Source organism: Cyprinodon tularosa, unplaced genomic scaffold, assembly GCF_016077235.1.
Source record: "Cyprinodon tularosa strain WSP-4 unplaced genomic scaffold, ASM1607723v1 ctg88, whole genome shotgun sequence".
NCBI classification, from domain to species: Eukaryota; Metazoa; Chordata; class Actinopteri; order Cyprinodontiformes; family Cyprinodontidae; genus Cyprinodon; species Cyprinodon tularosa.
Genome location: NW_024039651.1, coordinates 2,016,258 through 2,034,045, shown reverse-complemented (window position 1 = coordinate 2,034,045; position 17,788 = coordinate 2,016,258). Strand labels below are relative to the sequence as shown.

General features: G+C 37.8%; 1 protein-coding gene across 1 annotated transcript in view; it reads right to left on the bottom strand.

Annotated features, from left to right (window-relative positions):
- Positions 1-17,788, bottom strand: part of galnt9 (polypeptide N-acetylgalactosaminyltransferase 9) — a 187,671-nt gene that overhangs the window by 127,783 nt on the left and 42,100 nt on the right. The window contains exon 3 of the mRNA XM_038273609.1: positions 2,590-2,756. Coding sequence (XP_038129537.1) covers positions 2,590-2,756 — 167 coding nt within the window. The remainder of the gene's footprint in view (positions 1-2,589; positions 2,757-17,788) is intronic.

Here is a 17,788-nt window from a genome sequence, read left to right as displayed (position 1 = left end):
TGTATGGGTTCTCTCTGGATACTCTGGCTTCCTCCAGGTGTGAGTGCATGGTTGTTTTTTTTCTCTGTGTTGCCCTGAGATGGACTGGCAACCTGTCCAGGGTGTAACCCTCTTCTCTTCCACTCACAGCTGGACAAATGGCACCAGCACCCCTCATGACCCCACTTGGGATAAGCGTGACGGAAAATAGATGGAATATATTCCAAATGGAAAATTATTTAAACAACAGTTTTATTTGCCTTTGAGGGACAAATGTGGGTACAGAGTACTTTAAAAAAATTTCTTTTTCACTATAGAAACTCTTTGCCTCCTGGACTGTACACTGCACATGGTGAAAATACAGTATAAGGAACGGCTTTTGACCAGTGTAGTGACCAGTGGTTAAAATAAGTGCCTTTTTCCCTTATCACTAAATAATTACATGTGGGATTTCTTTATGGTTCAACATTATGTTTCCAAAAAAATATATATATATATATCATTAAAAATGTTTTAGCCAAAGCAAATCAAAGATTTACGGAAGGTTCCATTTGGTCAGATATATAGATAGCAAACTCTGTAATAGGGTCACTAAATGCATTGATTCCCTCATTGATGTCCTGAGATCTTTTACATTTGTTTTGTGAAATAACACTCAGGCATAGTGAGTTTAATATTCCTCTTTTTATTTTACAAAGTCAGGATGCCCCTTACTGATACTAAATTATATATGGGTAATTCAAATATCCCTGTGCAGTCATAATAATAAACACAGCTGCTACTATTTTAAAAACTATTTCAATTCCATTTGCTAACCTGAAACCACCTGGGTGGACACTATTTCTGATTTAATGACTCCTAATTCTTTGAGAAATTAGAAATTTAATGTCCAAGTCCTTTTTCAAATATAATTATAATCATTCCCTCAAATGACTTCATGCATTTGCCGTGAAAGGCCTGCATATGCATTCAGTCTACAGTATTGTTATCAGATAATGTGGCTGGTTATGAAACGTATGCAACATTCTTGGTTTTACAAGATTCTCAATCAGCATTGACAAAACAAGTCCCTTTTGGAGCTATAAATGATTGATAAAGAGGAACCAGAACATTGATAGTGAAGATAAAAAAGTAAAGAACAATGGTTACATCTTTCAGTAGAGACCAAGTATTTATGCAATCTTTGAATTACACTTTTTCTATGTTTCTAGCAAGGGTAGTACAAATGGCATGTCAGAACAGTGTGTTCTTACATGTACACTATACAGCACAAAGGTTTAACATTACCCAAATGTTTTCTCATCTAAACATTTGTTGGATATAGCCATATAGAACTAAAAATTTACCACATCTCCCAGCATGCAATGTAACTTTGACACAACATAGCAAGTTATATAAGATATATAAAATAATTGTTCAGCTCCACTAGTTTTGTAGCTTTTTGCTACAAAAGAAAAAAACCTTCAGCTCAGAACGAGTAGAGCATATATGCTGAGTTACATTTACTATTGCTTACACTTCCGCCAATAACAAAGGTGCAAGTTCACAAAGTTATTTGACCCAAAGAAAAAATAGATCTTTCTGCATTTTTCTTCAGCTACATCAATCATTTATCATGCATAGATCAGTAAATGGACTAAATGATCAATAGACTGAATTGTGATACATGTCTACAGTTTAACTGTCATCCTAAACCTTAATCTCTTCTCATTTTACGTGGGTAGCCTTTAACATGTTGATTTGGTGGGAAGACTTTCCTTTTATCTAATGTTCCACTTAATGTTGTTATATAGTCAAAGGTTTATTTCATTTATTTTCAGGATGCTTCTTCTCTACACGCAGCACTTTCACAACACGTTATAAATATCTTTGTCGTGTTGCAGACATCCCTTTGAAAATATTCTTTTTTTATGTGCTTTTAAAAAGAAAACATGAAGCTTAAATGTGTGAAGTGACAGATCTAAAGAGAAAAGTAGTCAGTTACCATTTCTGTCTCTTTTTTGGCTTTTAACTGTTCCTTTTTTAAAAGGAACGCAGTCAGAGCCTCGGTGGGGAGCAGAGACCAACCGGTGGTGACTCTTCATCAGTGTTCTTTCACTTTGCTATTAGTGTAACCTACTTGACTGTCTTGCTCCTTCAAAACACAGAAGCTTCTAAGGAAGCAAACATTGTCAGCTGGTGTGGGCGTCACAGCGTAGATGTAACTAAAGGATTTGCCCATATTGCTATGGAGACAGCAGTATACAGCAGCCTAAAGAGAGATAGATAACCCTCCCCCCCACCACCACCACCCTTATTCCTTTTTGTTTTTAAGCTATTTTAATACTCTTGCACTGAAGTGTTCACCCTCAGGAGGTCTGCACTCTTCCTGCTGTTATTTAGACATATAGAGCCAAAACATCCATAATATCACCTCGCTTTAAAGTAAAACCTTGGTTTATTTGATTTTGTAACCACAACTCTTGGATGTTCAGATGTATGCTCTGTCATGTAACATGAAAATGTTTGTACATGTATTGTGTTTTTCCAGGAAGGTGTACCTTATTCAATCAGTTGTTATTCTAAACTTTCAGAAGGCAATTTAATTGAATAAAGCCATAAAATGCTTACCACTGTCACTGTTGTCATCTACCAGAATAATCTCCTTAAGCAGGTGTGCTGGTGTGTGGTTGACCACGCTGTGGACGGAGCGGAGGATCACTGACAGCGCCTCGTTCACAAAGATAAAGACAACCGAGATCTGTGGAAGGTCCTCTGGGTACGTCAGCTGCTTACACCTGATGAATAAAAGAAAAAAAGATAATTAGCCGCTGTCAAAGGTGTTTTGAAATAAACTTGAAGCTTGTTTATTCATTGTTGCAGCAGGAGATTTGCATGTAGAATTAACAGCACTGATGATGGTTAAGTAACTTCCCAATAAGCTATGGTGGTAAACTGAAAACAACATAATAAAGGATACACAGCTAGAAGCCATTTTTCTGCTTCCTATGCTTGAGTGTTTAAGTATGTCGGATCTTGTGGTAGCAAAATTGATGGAAACATTCATAAGATTATTTCGTGTTCTTATAATAAATGTAAGGATATTGCCTAAAGCCTTTTTGGCTGAGCTAAAACCATGAAAACAAAATGAGTTTGCAAGATTTTTGCTTTAGATTGCAATATTTATTGACATATTTATTTCTATGGTGCAAACAACCTTGATTGTACCCCCCAAAGCAAATGTGTGCATTTGAAAAAATGCCTTACTCAGCACAGCAGGTAGGCTAGTAAAAAAGAAAAAAAAAGTTTTAATTTGAAGGATCACTTTTGTCAGGTTTGAGCAAAGCTGCTCTGCACCAGGAATTAAGTTGCAGAGTACTTTTCACAAACAATATGCTTTAAAAAAAAAAAAAAAAAAAGCTAAGCACTAACTGTACTTAATGCATCTACTGTTACTGATGTCTTATTCAAAAGTTACCAGATTTAATGTTTAAACTTCCAGATCTATTTTCTAAATAAGATCAGAGAAGTCAAGAAAAAACAAAAACAAAATCGGTTTTAGCAAGTATTCTAGTAGCTTACGAGGAAAATATTGAACATAATTTATATTTAGAGGTGTCAAACTTGATCAAACAGAGAACAACAGTCAAGAATAAGTTTTATCAGAATGCTAATATCATATATGCTAACCCCTATACAGGGGTATATATATATATATATATATATATATATATATATATATATATATATATATATATATATATATATATATTTATATATATATATATGTCTCTAGAAACAAACTTTATGTTTAATACACAACTATATATAAGCACAAAATACAGTGTAAGTTGACCTGAATGTGCAAAGAATAAAAATAAATACTGGACTGGTGTATTGACAAAAGAACAAAGAAACATAGCAGGAAGAAGTGTGTCACTCTATGATCTGTCTATGGTTTGTCATACAGCTTTGTTTCTTCAGGATCTGTCCAACTTGTTGCATTTTTGGAACAAGAAATTCACTTTTCCTAAAGTACCTTTATTGAGACTTTCCAGCCATTAGTTTCATGAACTAAAGCTATGCTAGACTTGGGTGATGCAGCAGGAAAATAATCCAAAGTACTCCAGCAGGTCGTTTTCTGAAAGGATCATGAAAATATGGAGATTGCTGGTATTTAGATTGTTTTAACCCCCTCAAAATAGTTAATAATTTATAAATATATATTTAAACACTGCTTGTGATTAATTTTTTCAATTAATGCAGATTCACTTTATCTGATTTTAAACTTATGTTGATGATTTGAAAGATTGAACTGAGATTGATCACATCAGAATCACAAATGTCCAAGTTGTATTTAAACTACACTGGGTTTTAAATAGGTCACATTCCATGGTCCTATGTACCTTTTCTACATTACAAATATTGTAAGACCTCAAAAAATCAATGAGAAGGACACATATTGACATCTCATTCTTTCTAGATCTGGAGGTCAATCTTTATTTTGAAAATGATGCCTCTTAACAAATGTTAATTAACGCTAATAAAACTCGGACTGATATCATGTCCATTAGACTTTCAGGAGCAGGTCATGATGAATGATGCAGTATTTGTAAATGTGTTGTGCATTTTAAAACTTTTTGACTTTCCTTTATGTATTTATTATTACTGGATTATTTACAGTAATGTCTTTTTCTCTGTCTTAAGGAAAAATAAATTATACATGTTTTTTTATTTTCTCATATTCACACCATCTTAAATATGTAAGTATTAACCAAACCACAGCACACAAACAGATTCTGTAGAAAGCAGCCAACACATGCAAATACATGACATTGCTCAAATCCAATTAGGCTTAAAATGCTAAAGCAAAAGAAAAAAAAAAAAAACCCCACTATCATCAGTATTCCCTTTCCCCATGTTTTTGTCTACCCTACTGAGCAAGCTGATTCATTATGTAGGACTAATGAGGTGACTTATACTAACAGAGGAGAATTATTTACAAGACAATGACTCATTTGTGTTTATCTGTACGAAAATTTCTCAGAGTATAAGAGTTAGAATATAAACAAATCAAACATTAGTAAAAGTCTACTGATCGGCAGGTTTTTGAGTTAACTTTAGAGGCAGCAGCTGTTAAAGAGACTTCCTCTTTAACAATGATTAATGTCTTCATGTCATAATAATAATGATAATATTCATAATAACCCCAATGTGGGCATTTGATTTACTTCATTAAGATTATTAGAGATTATTTTGTCACTTAAAATTTAAGCATATTTTTGTTTCAGAATGAGTTCTTCAAAGGATTATGAACTTATTACCAAATCTTTAAAATCAACTTAACTTAGAAATAACTATTAATAAATAATTAACGTTAATGACTTAAGCAAAGTAATTATTATGGCTGATCAGAAGTGGATATTCTACAAATGTATAGCAGTTCAGGGGGTAAAAGATCTAGGCTTATGTTCTGTGCTCTCCCCTTCCCCTTGGGAAGGCCAGAAAATTACATACAGAAAGCCACATTAAGTACAATGCAGCAAACACTGCACTGGCAAAATTCACTGAGAAGCTTGGATAGTGGATATTTTAATGGGAATGAGAATCCACACAGGGCTTTATAATGGTGTAGTTTGAACAGGGGGTGTCCCACTGTCATGGTATTGGTTCTGTTTTATAAAACTCAAAGTTTTATCTTTGAGTTTTCATTGGATTTATTTCCATTTTGAGTTGTTCTAGTTATTTTGACTGTATTTGAGTTCTTAGGTATTTGTTGTTTATCCTCTGTTGCATTCTTTATAAGCCTCCTTTTCCCCCGCTCCCTTCTAGATTCCTCTGTCCACACCTGCTCCCAATCTGCAGATTAGCCTGGTCTTTGTTTCTGTCTCCCATATATACACCTCCTGTTCAGTTACTGTTTGCTGGTCATCATCATTTCTTTGCCTTTGCTGTGAGTATTCCTGCTTCTCAGTATTTTGTGGATTTATGTCTTTTGCTTCAGTTCTCACCTTTAAAATTAAATATGCAAAAAACTACCTTCAGCTACAGTCTCTGCATTTGGTCTCCTCCTCTCAAACCTCCACCCAACCTGAAACCCACAACTAGACATCAAAATACTTGGGATACAGGAGAGTGGCTGCCTGCGACTTTTTATTGAATCCTTTTCTTGCTCACCCAAAATTCTGAACTCTCTGACCATGGTGCTTTTTCAGGTCTCACTTTTGTCCTGCTTCTCTCCCCTGCCTATGGAGTTAAGGGGCAATGACCAGCCTTTAGAATGTGTATCAATAAATGTGTAGCAGAAAGCTACAAGGATTTTTAGTTTAAGCTTAACACAAGTGTTTGGAAAAGGTGCCCAAGTTTGACCTAAGATAAACTTTATAGCCTACATGGAAATCCTGTGAGGTATAAAACTCTGCAAATAATTCTGCACACATTACGCACTTTATAAAACATGGTAGAGTTATCATCATGCTGTGGAATTGAGTGGAATGGTTAGAAAATGCAGGTAAATCCAAGGCAACGCTGGAGGAGAACCTTCTAGAGCCTGAAACAGGTTAACCAGCAAGCAGGACAATAACCTTAATATTCAGCTAAAGCTACAAGGGAAAGGGCCAGGCTGTTGGGATCCTTAGGCTTGCCCACCAGAGGGCGCCGAGGATCCTCTACTGTTTTATGTTGTTTTCTGTTAGGACTGGGGTTACTGTTGGGATCTGGAGAGTTACCATCTGTCTCCAGCAGAGAGCGCTGTGGGTCTCCTGGGCTGGAGCCTCCAGCACACCTGAAGCACATCAGCCCATCAGGAGACCTTCCTTCATAAGCAGCAGTCAGACCTTCCTTCGACGCCGGAGTGTTGACCAAGTTTGGTTAGCAAACCTAAGCCTCTGCACAGTAGACTCTAGAGAGCAACTGGATTCTAACCTGTCTCTATCTTCTCTACTCACAGAAAGCCTGACTGAAGTCAGAAGCTCTGGATGAGCTTTACCTGGAAACCTGCCTGCCTGCCTGCCCAAGGAAGCCAAACCTGAAGGTCTTAGCCTGGATTCCTCCTTCAGCTCTCAGGGGAGAGCTAGGAAGTTGAACCTGAAGATCTCAGTCTGGATTCCTCCCTCAGCTCTCAGGGAAGAGCTAGGAACCAAACCCACGTCTGAGGCTCACTAGCCAGAAGCTAGACGCTGCTCCTGCTGACCTCTGTTACTTCCTCAATCTCTGGACCCACTCGGTTCCCCATCTCAAGGATCTGTCAGAACCTCTTCAAGGTACATTCGAAAATTAGCCACTCATCAATCCATTCCCATCTCTCCAGATATCAGTGATCCCAGACCCGGACCTGTACCAGAACCAGTCCATGTTTCTCTGTGCATCTTCCTTTAATAAACATTAACTTTTCCTCTGTCTCCAGTCTGGTGTTCTGCATATGGGTTTAGCTCATTAAACCGATCATGACACAGGCAAATGTGTAGCAAGACTAAAAGCTGTTTGTTACAGATACTCCCTATTGGATCAGATTAAGCTTTAAGTGGTTAAGATTCCCTTTGGAAATCTTGGGCTCTGGTGTCCTCTGTGTGTGTAGGGTGAGTCTGGGGCTCCTCACACCCATTCTTGTATTAAGTATTTTTCACAGAAGAACTTGATACGAGTTTCTGCCATACTTTTTAGATTTTGATTACAAAAGTTTTTTTGCTTCTAAATATAAATGATGAAATTATTTTTTACGCTAGGTGTAATTGGTGTAACATAGCACCTGTGGTGACTTTTCTATAAAAAAATGTAAATTGAACACATTAACACTAGTGGTTGCACAGTAAAATAACACCATGCAAATAAAGTTAAGAGTGTGAATACTTTTGCATGGTGCAGTAAATCCTCTTTCACTCTTGCTGTGAGCCATCTGAACTCCACTGGTGCTTGGCTATGAGATACCGGCGATAACTGGGACACAGCAGCATCCGTGGTGTCAGGCCTCTGGGGGATGGCTTCACAGCAGATGGATCTCAGCATGGTGTTAAAGTTATATCCTCCTTCCCTCACCCAGAAAACCTTCCTGGAGCTCTGCAGCAACCGGTTTGTCTATGGCAGGTTTGTGTAAGTAGATTCTCACCTTCAGCAGAAGCATTGGCAATAGTACTAGATGTGAGATGACACAACAGATGGTACACACTGATTTGTGCACTTATATCGCAAATGCTTTGGATAAGATAATAAAATATGAAAACACTTGTGTTCCCTTTTTTTCTCGGCATCCATTTTTCATATTAATTGCTAGCTTCTTTGGCCTTTCAATGTCAAAACCTAAACTGAAACTACAAAGAAACTAAGAAGGGGAAAATCCAGGACTGCGCAGATACATTTTTTTAAAGGAAGATTTTTTTTATTATCCAAACATGCATAGAAAAGGAAGTACTGGCTGATAAAGCCACTTGTTTCCTTCATTGATAAAAGAATAAAAACTGTTTTCCTCTCATTTGATGATCAAAACTTTTAATATCATTACTTTGCAGCTTTTCATTTGCAGATAAATTGACAACAGCCACTGAAATCATAATACTTTGGCAGCCAGCTTCATTTGCACATTTTTTATTTGCTTCCTAATCTGTGTTTTTAATAAAAGATAAAAAAAAAACAGTTTTGTGTTTCATTATTTGGAGTTTCTTGAAACTTGTAATTATTTGCAAATGAGCATAATTGAGCTGTCAGAAACCCAGCTCAATAGATTTAACGATACATTTTGAAGGTTTGCGAGCACTAAACCATAATTATTTGCCCACTCATATGTACCTTCTGAACAAGAACTCTAAAAGTAGATTGTCAAACTTTTTTAGGCAATGGGGTCATTACATTTCCAAGTGTTGCTTTGTAAATATCCCAACCTCTTTTTTTCCATGTTTGGTGGTACCGGTTCTTACACTTTTAAAAAAGTTCTGGCAGTGCCACTGATCACTGGCTGTATTTTCATAATAAATACCCCGCCCCTGCTTAATTTTTTAATTCCAGCAATATTTGCTAAATGTTCTACCCACACACACACACACACACACACACACACACACACACACACACACACACACACACACACACACACACACACACACACACACACACACACACACACACACACACACATACGTATGCTCACTTGATATTGTTAATGAAGCAGACCGTAAATAAAAATATCTTCAACAAAACTTTATTCTCCGTCAGTCAAGATGTTTCATGTGAACTAAGTACAAAGAGAAAAGATAGCAAACCTATCTGTAATAAAAATATATCTTTATAATAAAAAACTTTGAAACAAAATTAAAAAAAAACACAAATCTCCTGAGAGATGTTAGAGAAAATCAGAATTCATAATGCAAAATAATAGGTCATAACATAATAAAAACACTGGTGTCACCGTTGTGATAAATGGAGCCTAGAAGTTCAACTTAAGAAACTCATTGTCACCTACATCCATCCACCTATGACACAGCCAATCAGCTTTGAACCGCATCTCCACGAAAGCCAATCAGCATCCATAGTTCCTCTTAAAAGGCCTCCGATCCACTCTTGTCTGCTCCTGTGTGCAGGTGGCAGATGAGCTATGTGACTTCATTCAGATGACACCATTTCAACCCACCTTCAGCCACTACTCCACCGTCGTAGCTAAAACTTCATTAGAGTGTCATTCCTCCCGAACTTTTGCTGCGTTCCCTGTCTCATGTCAACCGGTCCGGCAGAAGACCGCCATGTTGAGCCCATTTCTGCGAGAGGTTTCTTCCCAACGGGGAGTCTTTCCTCTCCACCTTCGCTTCATGCTTGCTCATCATGGACAGGTTCTCTCAACCTGTTTTATCCAACTGGACTTCCATCTTCCAGGTCCCTGACTGAAGCTCTAGTATCAGCTCACGCATTCACTAGATAAAGCTCAGCATACCGTCTCACTAACCAGCAGTCTACAGACTGACAAACTTCATCAATCTCCACTCCACCACCAGTTTCAGGCCTGGGGGGGGGGTTAGTCCTATTCTTTGCTCCTGTTTATGCATATCTATCAAAATAAAGGGCTATGTTTCCTTCCAAGGTCTGAGCGCCAAAGACAAAGTAATTGTATCAATACATTTCTCCTAATTGTCTTTTCTATTCATGTGAGTTTTTCAGATTGAACTGTGCATAAAGTGTGTATTGTAAAAGACTCTGGTGCAGATATGCATCCAGACACTGAATATTGTCCCTGATGGTGCACTGGATAAACACCAGATAAATACAAGGTTGGACTTATAATAGGCTTCAGGAGGTGTATTTTATAAATTTTGATTTATCATGCTGCTCTATCTTTATTAATTGTGCTTTGGTGCTCACTTTGTCTATAAAATGAACTTTGTGGTTGGACTGAAGAGAATCTAAGCTTTATAACGATGTCTAACATGTCTATATTGGTAAAAGTTTAACCGGTGTTATTTTACTGCGTTCCGAGTTGTTAGTTCAAAAAATAACCAACCACCTGCTGGTGACATGGGCCAGGAAAAGAGGTTAAAATTAACATTACAAGCTGTGATGGGAAAGAGGGAATTTCACTCACTTGGTTTTTTGACTACATTGTTATTTCCTCATTGACTGACATTGGGGCAAAGTGAGCAACTCTGATCTGTAAACCAGTCTGGTTTCGTAATGTTTCGGCTGGTATTGGTACATTGCCTATTCAGAATAAGTTTGCATCTTTGGGTAAAATTGGGCATATTTCAGTTCATAAAGAGATTTATCATTTATATAATTTTGTTCAGATTCTTTATCATTAAATATGAATATCATAAACATCAATGTTAATACAGTTAGCTTTTCTCAATTCTCTGGTTTTAATTTCTATTCTATTTTCTACTCTCCATTCTTTAAATAATCTTGGGACCTCATGTCTATTTTAAGCTACCTTCTTCCGCCAGCAGCAATCTAACAACCACCTGCTCAGAGTTGGCTCCCACAGGATCCAAATCCTAATGCAGTCTCTGCTCCCTGTCTCAAGTGTTCAGCAGCCTCTAACAGGTTGTCTTTTAAGATCCTCCTGAATTTAGCTCCCTCTATCATCCCACCAACTCTGACCAGCCTCCCGTTTTTTTGTTTGTTTGTTTTTTGTTTGTTTTTTACGAATGTCTTTAGAGGGTATAAATGTACCAAACAAATGGGCAGGAAATGGCAGGTTCATTTCCTAGGGCTCAATCATTCTCCAACTGGTCTTGAGGATGAACCAGGATACCACATTTTTACAGATCCACCTGCAGGGAGACTTTAACCCTGGAGCTTGGACATACTGATATTCAGTCATACACTACTGCACTGGACATGAAGAGTATTTTTTTAAGTAGAAAAGGAGGTATGAAGCTGAGCAGTAAGATACATTTCCATTTACCTCCACGCATTTTGATGAGCAGTGCTCCGGAATATTAATCCTGGAGGAGGAATTGAAGTCTAATGATTGGCAAATACTGTGAGGAAGACACATTTGGCCTGTGTTGAAATCCAGGGTTTTATCTTTTACTGTATGGAGCGCACAGTTATGCAAGATCGAGTTGTCTCTAGGGAGCTTCAAACCTGTTCAAGAGGTCTTTAAAACACACCTGAGGCATATTTCATGTAACCCAGGGGGATTAAGGGATATGAAATATAAATGTATGCTGTTGAGGAGGCTTTCTTTGGAACCTGGTTTCTGAAGATTAGGCAAAAAGATTTTTGAAATTGTTTGAGGGATCCTGATACTGGGATATTCTATACCTGGAAAAGATCAGAAAATATACAGCTCTCCAAGTATTACCAATCTGTGTGAAGTTAAAGAAAAAGACAACTTCATGGCTTTTAACTTCTAGAAATGTATATATTCAGCAAATTTATATCAAATAAAACATTTTGTTTGAATTTTCTCAATCTAAAAGTGAACAGGATAGCAAGCAAATAAATCCTTTGTTCTAACTCAAAGCTTCCTGCGCATAAAACATCCTCCCCACAAAAAACTTTCTGTTAGTTTGGTTCAAAGGAACCATTTAAGATTTTTTTTGTTTGTTTGTTTGTTTTATGAAACACACAACTCCAAGAGGCACAAATCTCATATGTACCTCCTGCAGCATGTTTCTTCGACACAAAAAAAAGGTTCTTCTCAGAATATGAAAGAAGATCAGAGTACAGGAAAAGCCAAACCAGAAACGTAAGAATATTTCAACCTTAGGAGAGAAAAAAAATGTGAAGAGATTTTGTTGGATCAGACTTGAAGTTGTCTGGTCTGAAGGCCTCAAGATTGGGTCTTTACATTATTTTTATAATATAGGATTTGATAGGGATTTTGTTGCTGTCATAAGAACATGTTAAAAACATGGTTATTTGTGTCCTGTCCTCACAACCCCCCACCTCACAAAAAAAAAAAAAACTGCTTTAATATAATCATAATCTTTGAATGGAAGAAATATTGGAGGGAATCTGTTCCTAAAGTAAAACCTTCACCCAAATGACAAATAGCTGAGACCAACTGTGTCAAAAAAGAAGTTTAGTGAAGGCTGGCATTTGAATGCAAAAGTGGAAGTGATTGAAAAGTGTGTTGAAGCCCATGGACCTGATCTTAAAATGGCTTCAAACACTTGCAAGTACGTTTTCACCTGCAGAGCAGACCTATAAAAAGGTGCAAAGTAATTTTTGCAATTTAGCAGACTGCACTTGTAGACTTTTTACATATTTAAATACTTAGTGCATGAAAAAATGTTTTTAAATCTGTAACTCATCAGGAGAGCAGGTTTGGCTCCTTTTTTAGTGCAATCAAAAGTCAAGTACAAACTCACATGCAGACATTTCTGTGATCCTTGTGGATACAAAGCTGCAACTGATACAAATACAGAGGATGGAGAAAGACTCTGTATGCATGTAAACATAGCTGGGCAATCAGAAATATTTGTAGAATAAGAACTTTAGTCACAAATGATAGCAACGGGGGGCCAATTTTACCTAAACTATTAACACCTGACTGAACTTCAGTGTCATGTTTAGATAAAAGTAGCAAAATAGAAATGAACAGCCACCAGAGAACAACCAACAGAGACTCTATGAAGGGACATGGCAGGGGGACTGCCATGTCCACACATGGGCTCCACACAAAACTGTTCTGTTGTCTTACACCTGTATGGGCCTGTCTGATTTTGCAATATACATTGTGTCAAAAGGCTTTTGAGAGGAGGTGGTGAAGGTAAATCCAGCTGTTTACAAAGTAATCTGATCGGGTTGGGGTGATTGGGGTGGGGGAGTGGGGGAGGGGGGGTACTGGGTCCATGAGCAAACAAAGAAAACTTCAACAGATATATAATATTATTCTTTTTGTAATTATTCACCTTTTAATTTATATTTTTCACTTTAATCCATGGCACGTTCAGATAAGCTGCTTAGCAAAGTAGGCTACTCTAATAAAAGTATAGTATTATCACTGTTATAGTGTTTAAATTACACAGATCATTATCCTTATCATCTTTACAGCTTAAAACCTCGTGTTGCCATTCTCAAACTGCCATTCTCAAACTGCCATTCTCAAACCAAAGCAGTTTTCATGTAACATTTGCATGACCGATCGTGGTAGATCACCTAAACACTCCTACTTATCGGATACAGAAAAAAGTTTAGCACATAAAATGTAATGGTCTTTATCAGGAATCTATATAAACATCTCTCTTATCTATGTCTAAATATACTGTATACTATCTAAACCACCTTACTGAACTACACCGTGGAATGCTATCTCCAGCATAACTGACAACAAGACTCTGAAATGAGTGACTAAAATGGCTAAGAGAGTCGATGGGTCTCATTCCCTTCCTTAGAGAAAATTTTTATGAGGAGATGCCAGAAGAAAGTCCGCTCTATTGCCAGAGATTCCCCTCACCCATCCCTGTTGGTGTTTAATTTCCTGACTTCTGGAACAAGATATCACTCTACTGAATCAATAACAAGCCTAATGAGCAGAATAATCAGCAACTTGCAATGAAATGTACAGAATACTGCTTACAGTAGTTTTTACTGTAAATGTATTCTTTTGAACATTAATGACTAACTTAAATCTATTATGACTTATTTTATCCATGTTGTGTTTTCCAGTCTTCGTGTTTATCTTTTAATTGAAAAATTAAATATACTTACATTTATGGTTCTTTTTATAATAAAAAATGCTATGAAATCTAATTGTTATTATACTGTAATATAGGTATGAAAATTTGAAAATAAATAAAAGACAGAAAAATGTATATAGTGTGATGATCCTGGCACTGGAGCTGACTCCATGTCTCCTATTATCACTCCTGTTCAGTCTCCACGATTTGCAATCCTCTCTACTGATTTCACCTGTCGCCACCTGCATATTAGTTCCGTCCTGATAAGTTTCCAGTTCCAGATCGTTTTGAGCCAACCCCGTGAGAACCTTTTGGCCTGTTCCCTGAAAACCTGTCTGTCTGTCTGTCTGTCTGTCTGTCTGTCTGTCTGTCTGTCTGTCTGTCTGTCTGTCTGTCTGTCTGCCTGCCTGCCTGCCTGCCTGTAATAGATCCTGTCTTGTCCCCTGATTTTTGAGCTTGCCTGACCCCTTGTTGGATTTGTCTGCCTGCCTGAGACCAGCTCTGTCAGTCTCTGGATACTGGATTGATTACCTGTGTTTATGACCCATTCTGCCTGTAAGTTACTGAGCCTGTCTGCCTCCCCCAATGTTCTGTGATACTCGGAGATCGGACCTAGATCTGAAACTGAACAAACCTGTTGGATATCCCCTCTGTTCATCTGCTGGATTTCTAAACCTATCTCTGGACACACTGCCTGTCCCTGGCTCGCTCAGAGTCCGGACTCCATCCGTAGTCAGGTTAGTCCATCAGACCGTTTTGGCTCTAACCTGTCCCTCTGTCTCCAGGACATACCAGCCTGCACATGAGAGCAGTAGGCCTGAGAATCAGTGTTTCTATCACCTGTCTTTTCAATAAACTTTTTAAAATGTCACTGACCTGTTGTGGTGAATCTTGGGTCAGTATCCGGCGCATTACATATAGATATATATATTGATGTGCAAATGTAAGAGAAAGATAGATATTGTTGCTATGGGGAAAGGTATGTGACAGTTAAGATTTCATTTTAGATACACAACTAAGAATATTCTTAAGAATCAAAAAACAAAATTATTTTGTAATGTTATGGATATCTTATTAATAGAATGCTTAATATATATAATAGCTATAATAGGAAAGAGTGTCACTGAACATTGCATTATTTATCACAGCAAGTGTAGATCATCTTGAAACATGATCAGGGAGATCTAAGGTGCCCCATGACATTAGCCTTATGATCGGAAATAAAAAGACCGGCTTAATTGTGCATGAATTGAACTTTTATTTGGTGTAGAAATCCTTTGGGCGTTAGCAGCTCTCAGCCTCATTTATGAATTTCTTACCAGACACTTTAGCTCATACTGTTGTCTCTTCATGCGTGGCAATAACAATCTGCAAGCAAACCTGATTGGACAGGTAGTATTTGCAGCTCTGGAGAGGAAAAGCTTAATTTCATGCTCTGTTATCAATCACTTCTATTACCACAGTTCTTTTGCATTTGACAGGAGAGCTAATAAGGGAAAATCTGAAACCAAACGGGGCATTTTTTTGTTGGAGGATACAGCATAGGTCTTTCTATTATCTGTTCTCCTGCTCTTTGAGTGGAAGAAAGAACTGTGACTTTTTATATTGTAAACCCCTGTGCTATATAATTTAAATTCTTCACTGTACTTTTGTGCATTCCCTGAATGACTTTGTGCTCTTTATCACAGTTTTCTCTCTACAGCCTTACTCAATCTGACTTGCCAGGCCTATAAATACAATAAAACGTCTGGCAGTGCATGTGAGTAGGGATCTTTTTTTGCATCACAGCTCTGCTTTACAAAGAAGCAGTCATGACTTGAGTGTGCAAAATGATTGGATGCATTTTTCACCACTGTACATTTCCAGGGGTGATAATGATGCTGTTTCTGATTAATATTCCTAAAGTCATATGTCTCTGTAGGAAAGGCAGCCATATTGCTTAGAAGTGAAATGTGTTGGAGGGGAAGATTTTAGAGCAGAGATCATAAAGTGATATTGTAGTTCCATTGGCCTAGTTATGGGATCCAATTTAGTGCATCACTCAGCCTTAAATTTGTACCTGTCCACAGTAGTGGCGAAGCCTTGTAAAGCTGTAACAGGATGAGCGATCGGCTCATCTGTTAGTAATGGGACTGAGCTCTCGGGCCAGCTCTCATAATTTGATCCGGAACAAGCTTTGACAGAAACAGTGCGCCAGATTAAGATGTATTCCTATCACACCATCCCCCTCTTTTTCCCCTCATCTAGCAACCTACAGCTCTGACCACCCCTGACTTCTGTCCCCCCGCTGGCCACTTTTATTTGCTGTGAAATTTCACATTAACCTCCCATAACCTGCAGAATGAAGCCAACACCAAAGCAACTTTCCAATCTGCAAGCACTTTTCCCTGAAAGATAACCGCTTGCCTTGTCACCACCTCTTTCCAGCACCCCCCCTTCCCCATTTCAACAGATAAACTCTAGCAGTGAAAAGAGTAACAATTTGCAGTAGGAGCTCCTGCACCGCGAAGACCTTATGATCCCATTCCGCAGTATCAGGCACTTAGAAGATGAGGTAAGCTTGTTTCTTCAGGCTTTCCTTCTAGTTATCATCACCCCACAGGCGGAGAAACACAGACAAGGGGGTCCTCAGGGGAACACAGCATCTGCTATGTTTCAATAAAGTTTTAGATTTAACTGCTATTTTCCCAAACAGAAATAAAATCTTTAACAAAGCGGCGGCGGATACAAAGGTGACATTAGGTGTAATTGAATAGGAATCCTCTTGATGGAGGACAAATGAAGGGTGAAAAGCAAGTTTGATCCTTAGGGCTGAGTTTTCTATTTGTGCGAGAAAACCTACATTCCTTCTTGTTTGTTTTGTGGAGCTCCATAATCTCACCCGCCTGTTGGTATTTATTGTTTCTCCCCGCCTCATTCCCATGAGCCAATATCGAACTTATAATCCTGCAAAAGACGGCGAATGGCAGGCCCAGAGTTACCATCATATACAGCCTACTTAAGACCCGTTTGTATCCGAGTTAAGAATGTCACGGGTAGATTTGAAGGGCAGGGGAGAGAAATGCAGGCTAGCAGGTGGTAAATGGGGATTACAGGCTTTTGTGGAAAACACTATTGGGGCTGTAATTATCATAAATTGGTTTTGCTGCAGACAGGCATATTGAAAAAGACAGGTGGTTGAAAAATGTGTAGATTTCTCTGTCCTGGTTATAGAGTTTGCATCCCTGTAGTCATCACACACCTCTCTGCTCAATGATTCCTCTTTAATTAAAGACCTATTAGAACCTAACCCCTGCATTTAACCTTATGGCTGCATTGCTGCAGTCCCCTTTTATCAATAGGACATAATTGCAAAGCAAAGATCCAAAGTAGACACTAAAGGATGCTGTTCCAGCCAAAGTAAAATCCAGACTTCTTATCTACCTAAAATTCTTTCTTTTTTTTTAACATGTTTATTAATTTTGATAATACCAGACATTTTACTCTGGAACAACATACTTTTAAAAATTATTCCCCTCCCTGCGAGAACACGCATCTCTCTTCTTACTGTACATTTAAGAATACGCAACGATAAGATATAAGGATTAAATTTAATGCAAAAATTATATATTACAAGGTTCCCATAAACCAAGTATACATTACTGTACTTTACACAGAAGTTACAATTTACAATACACAGTTAAAAAATTTAAAGACACACCTTCTGTTAGAATGTAAATGAC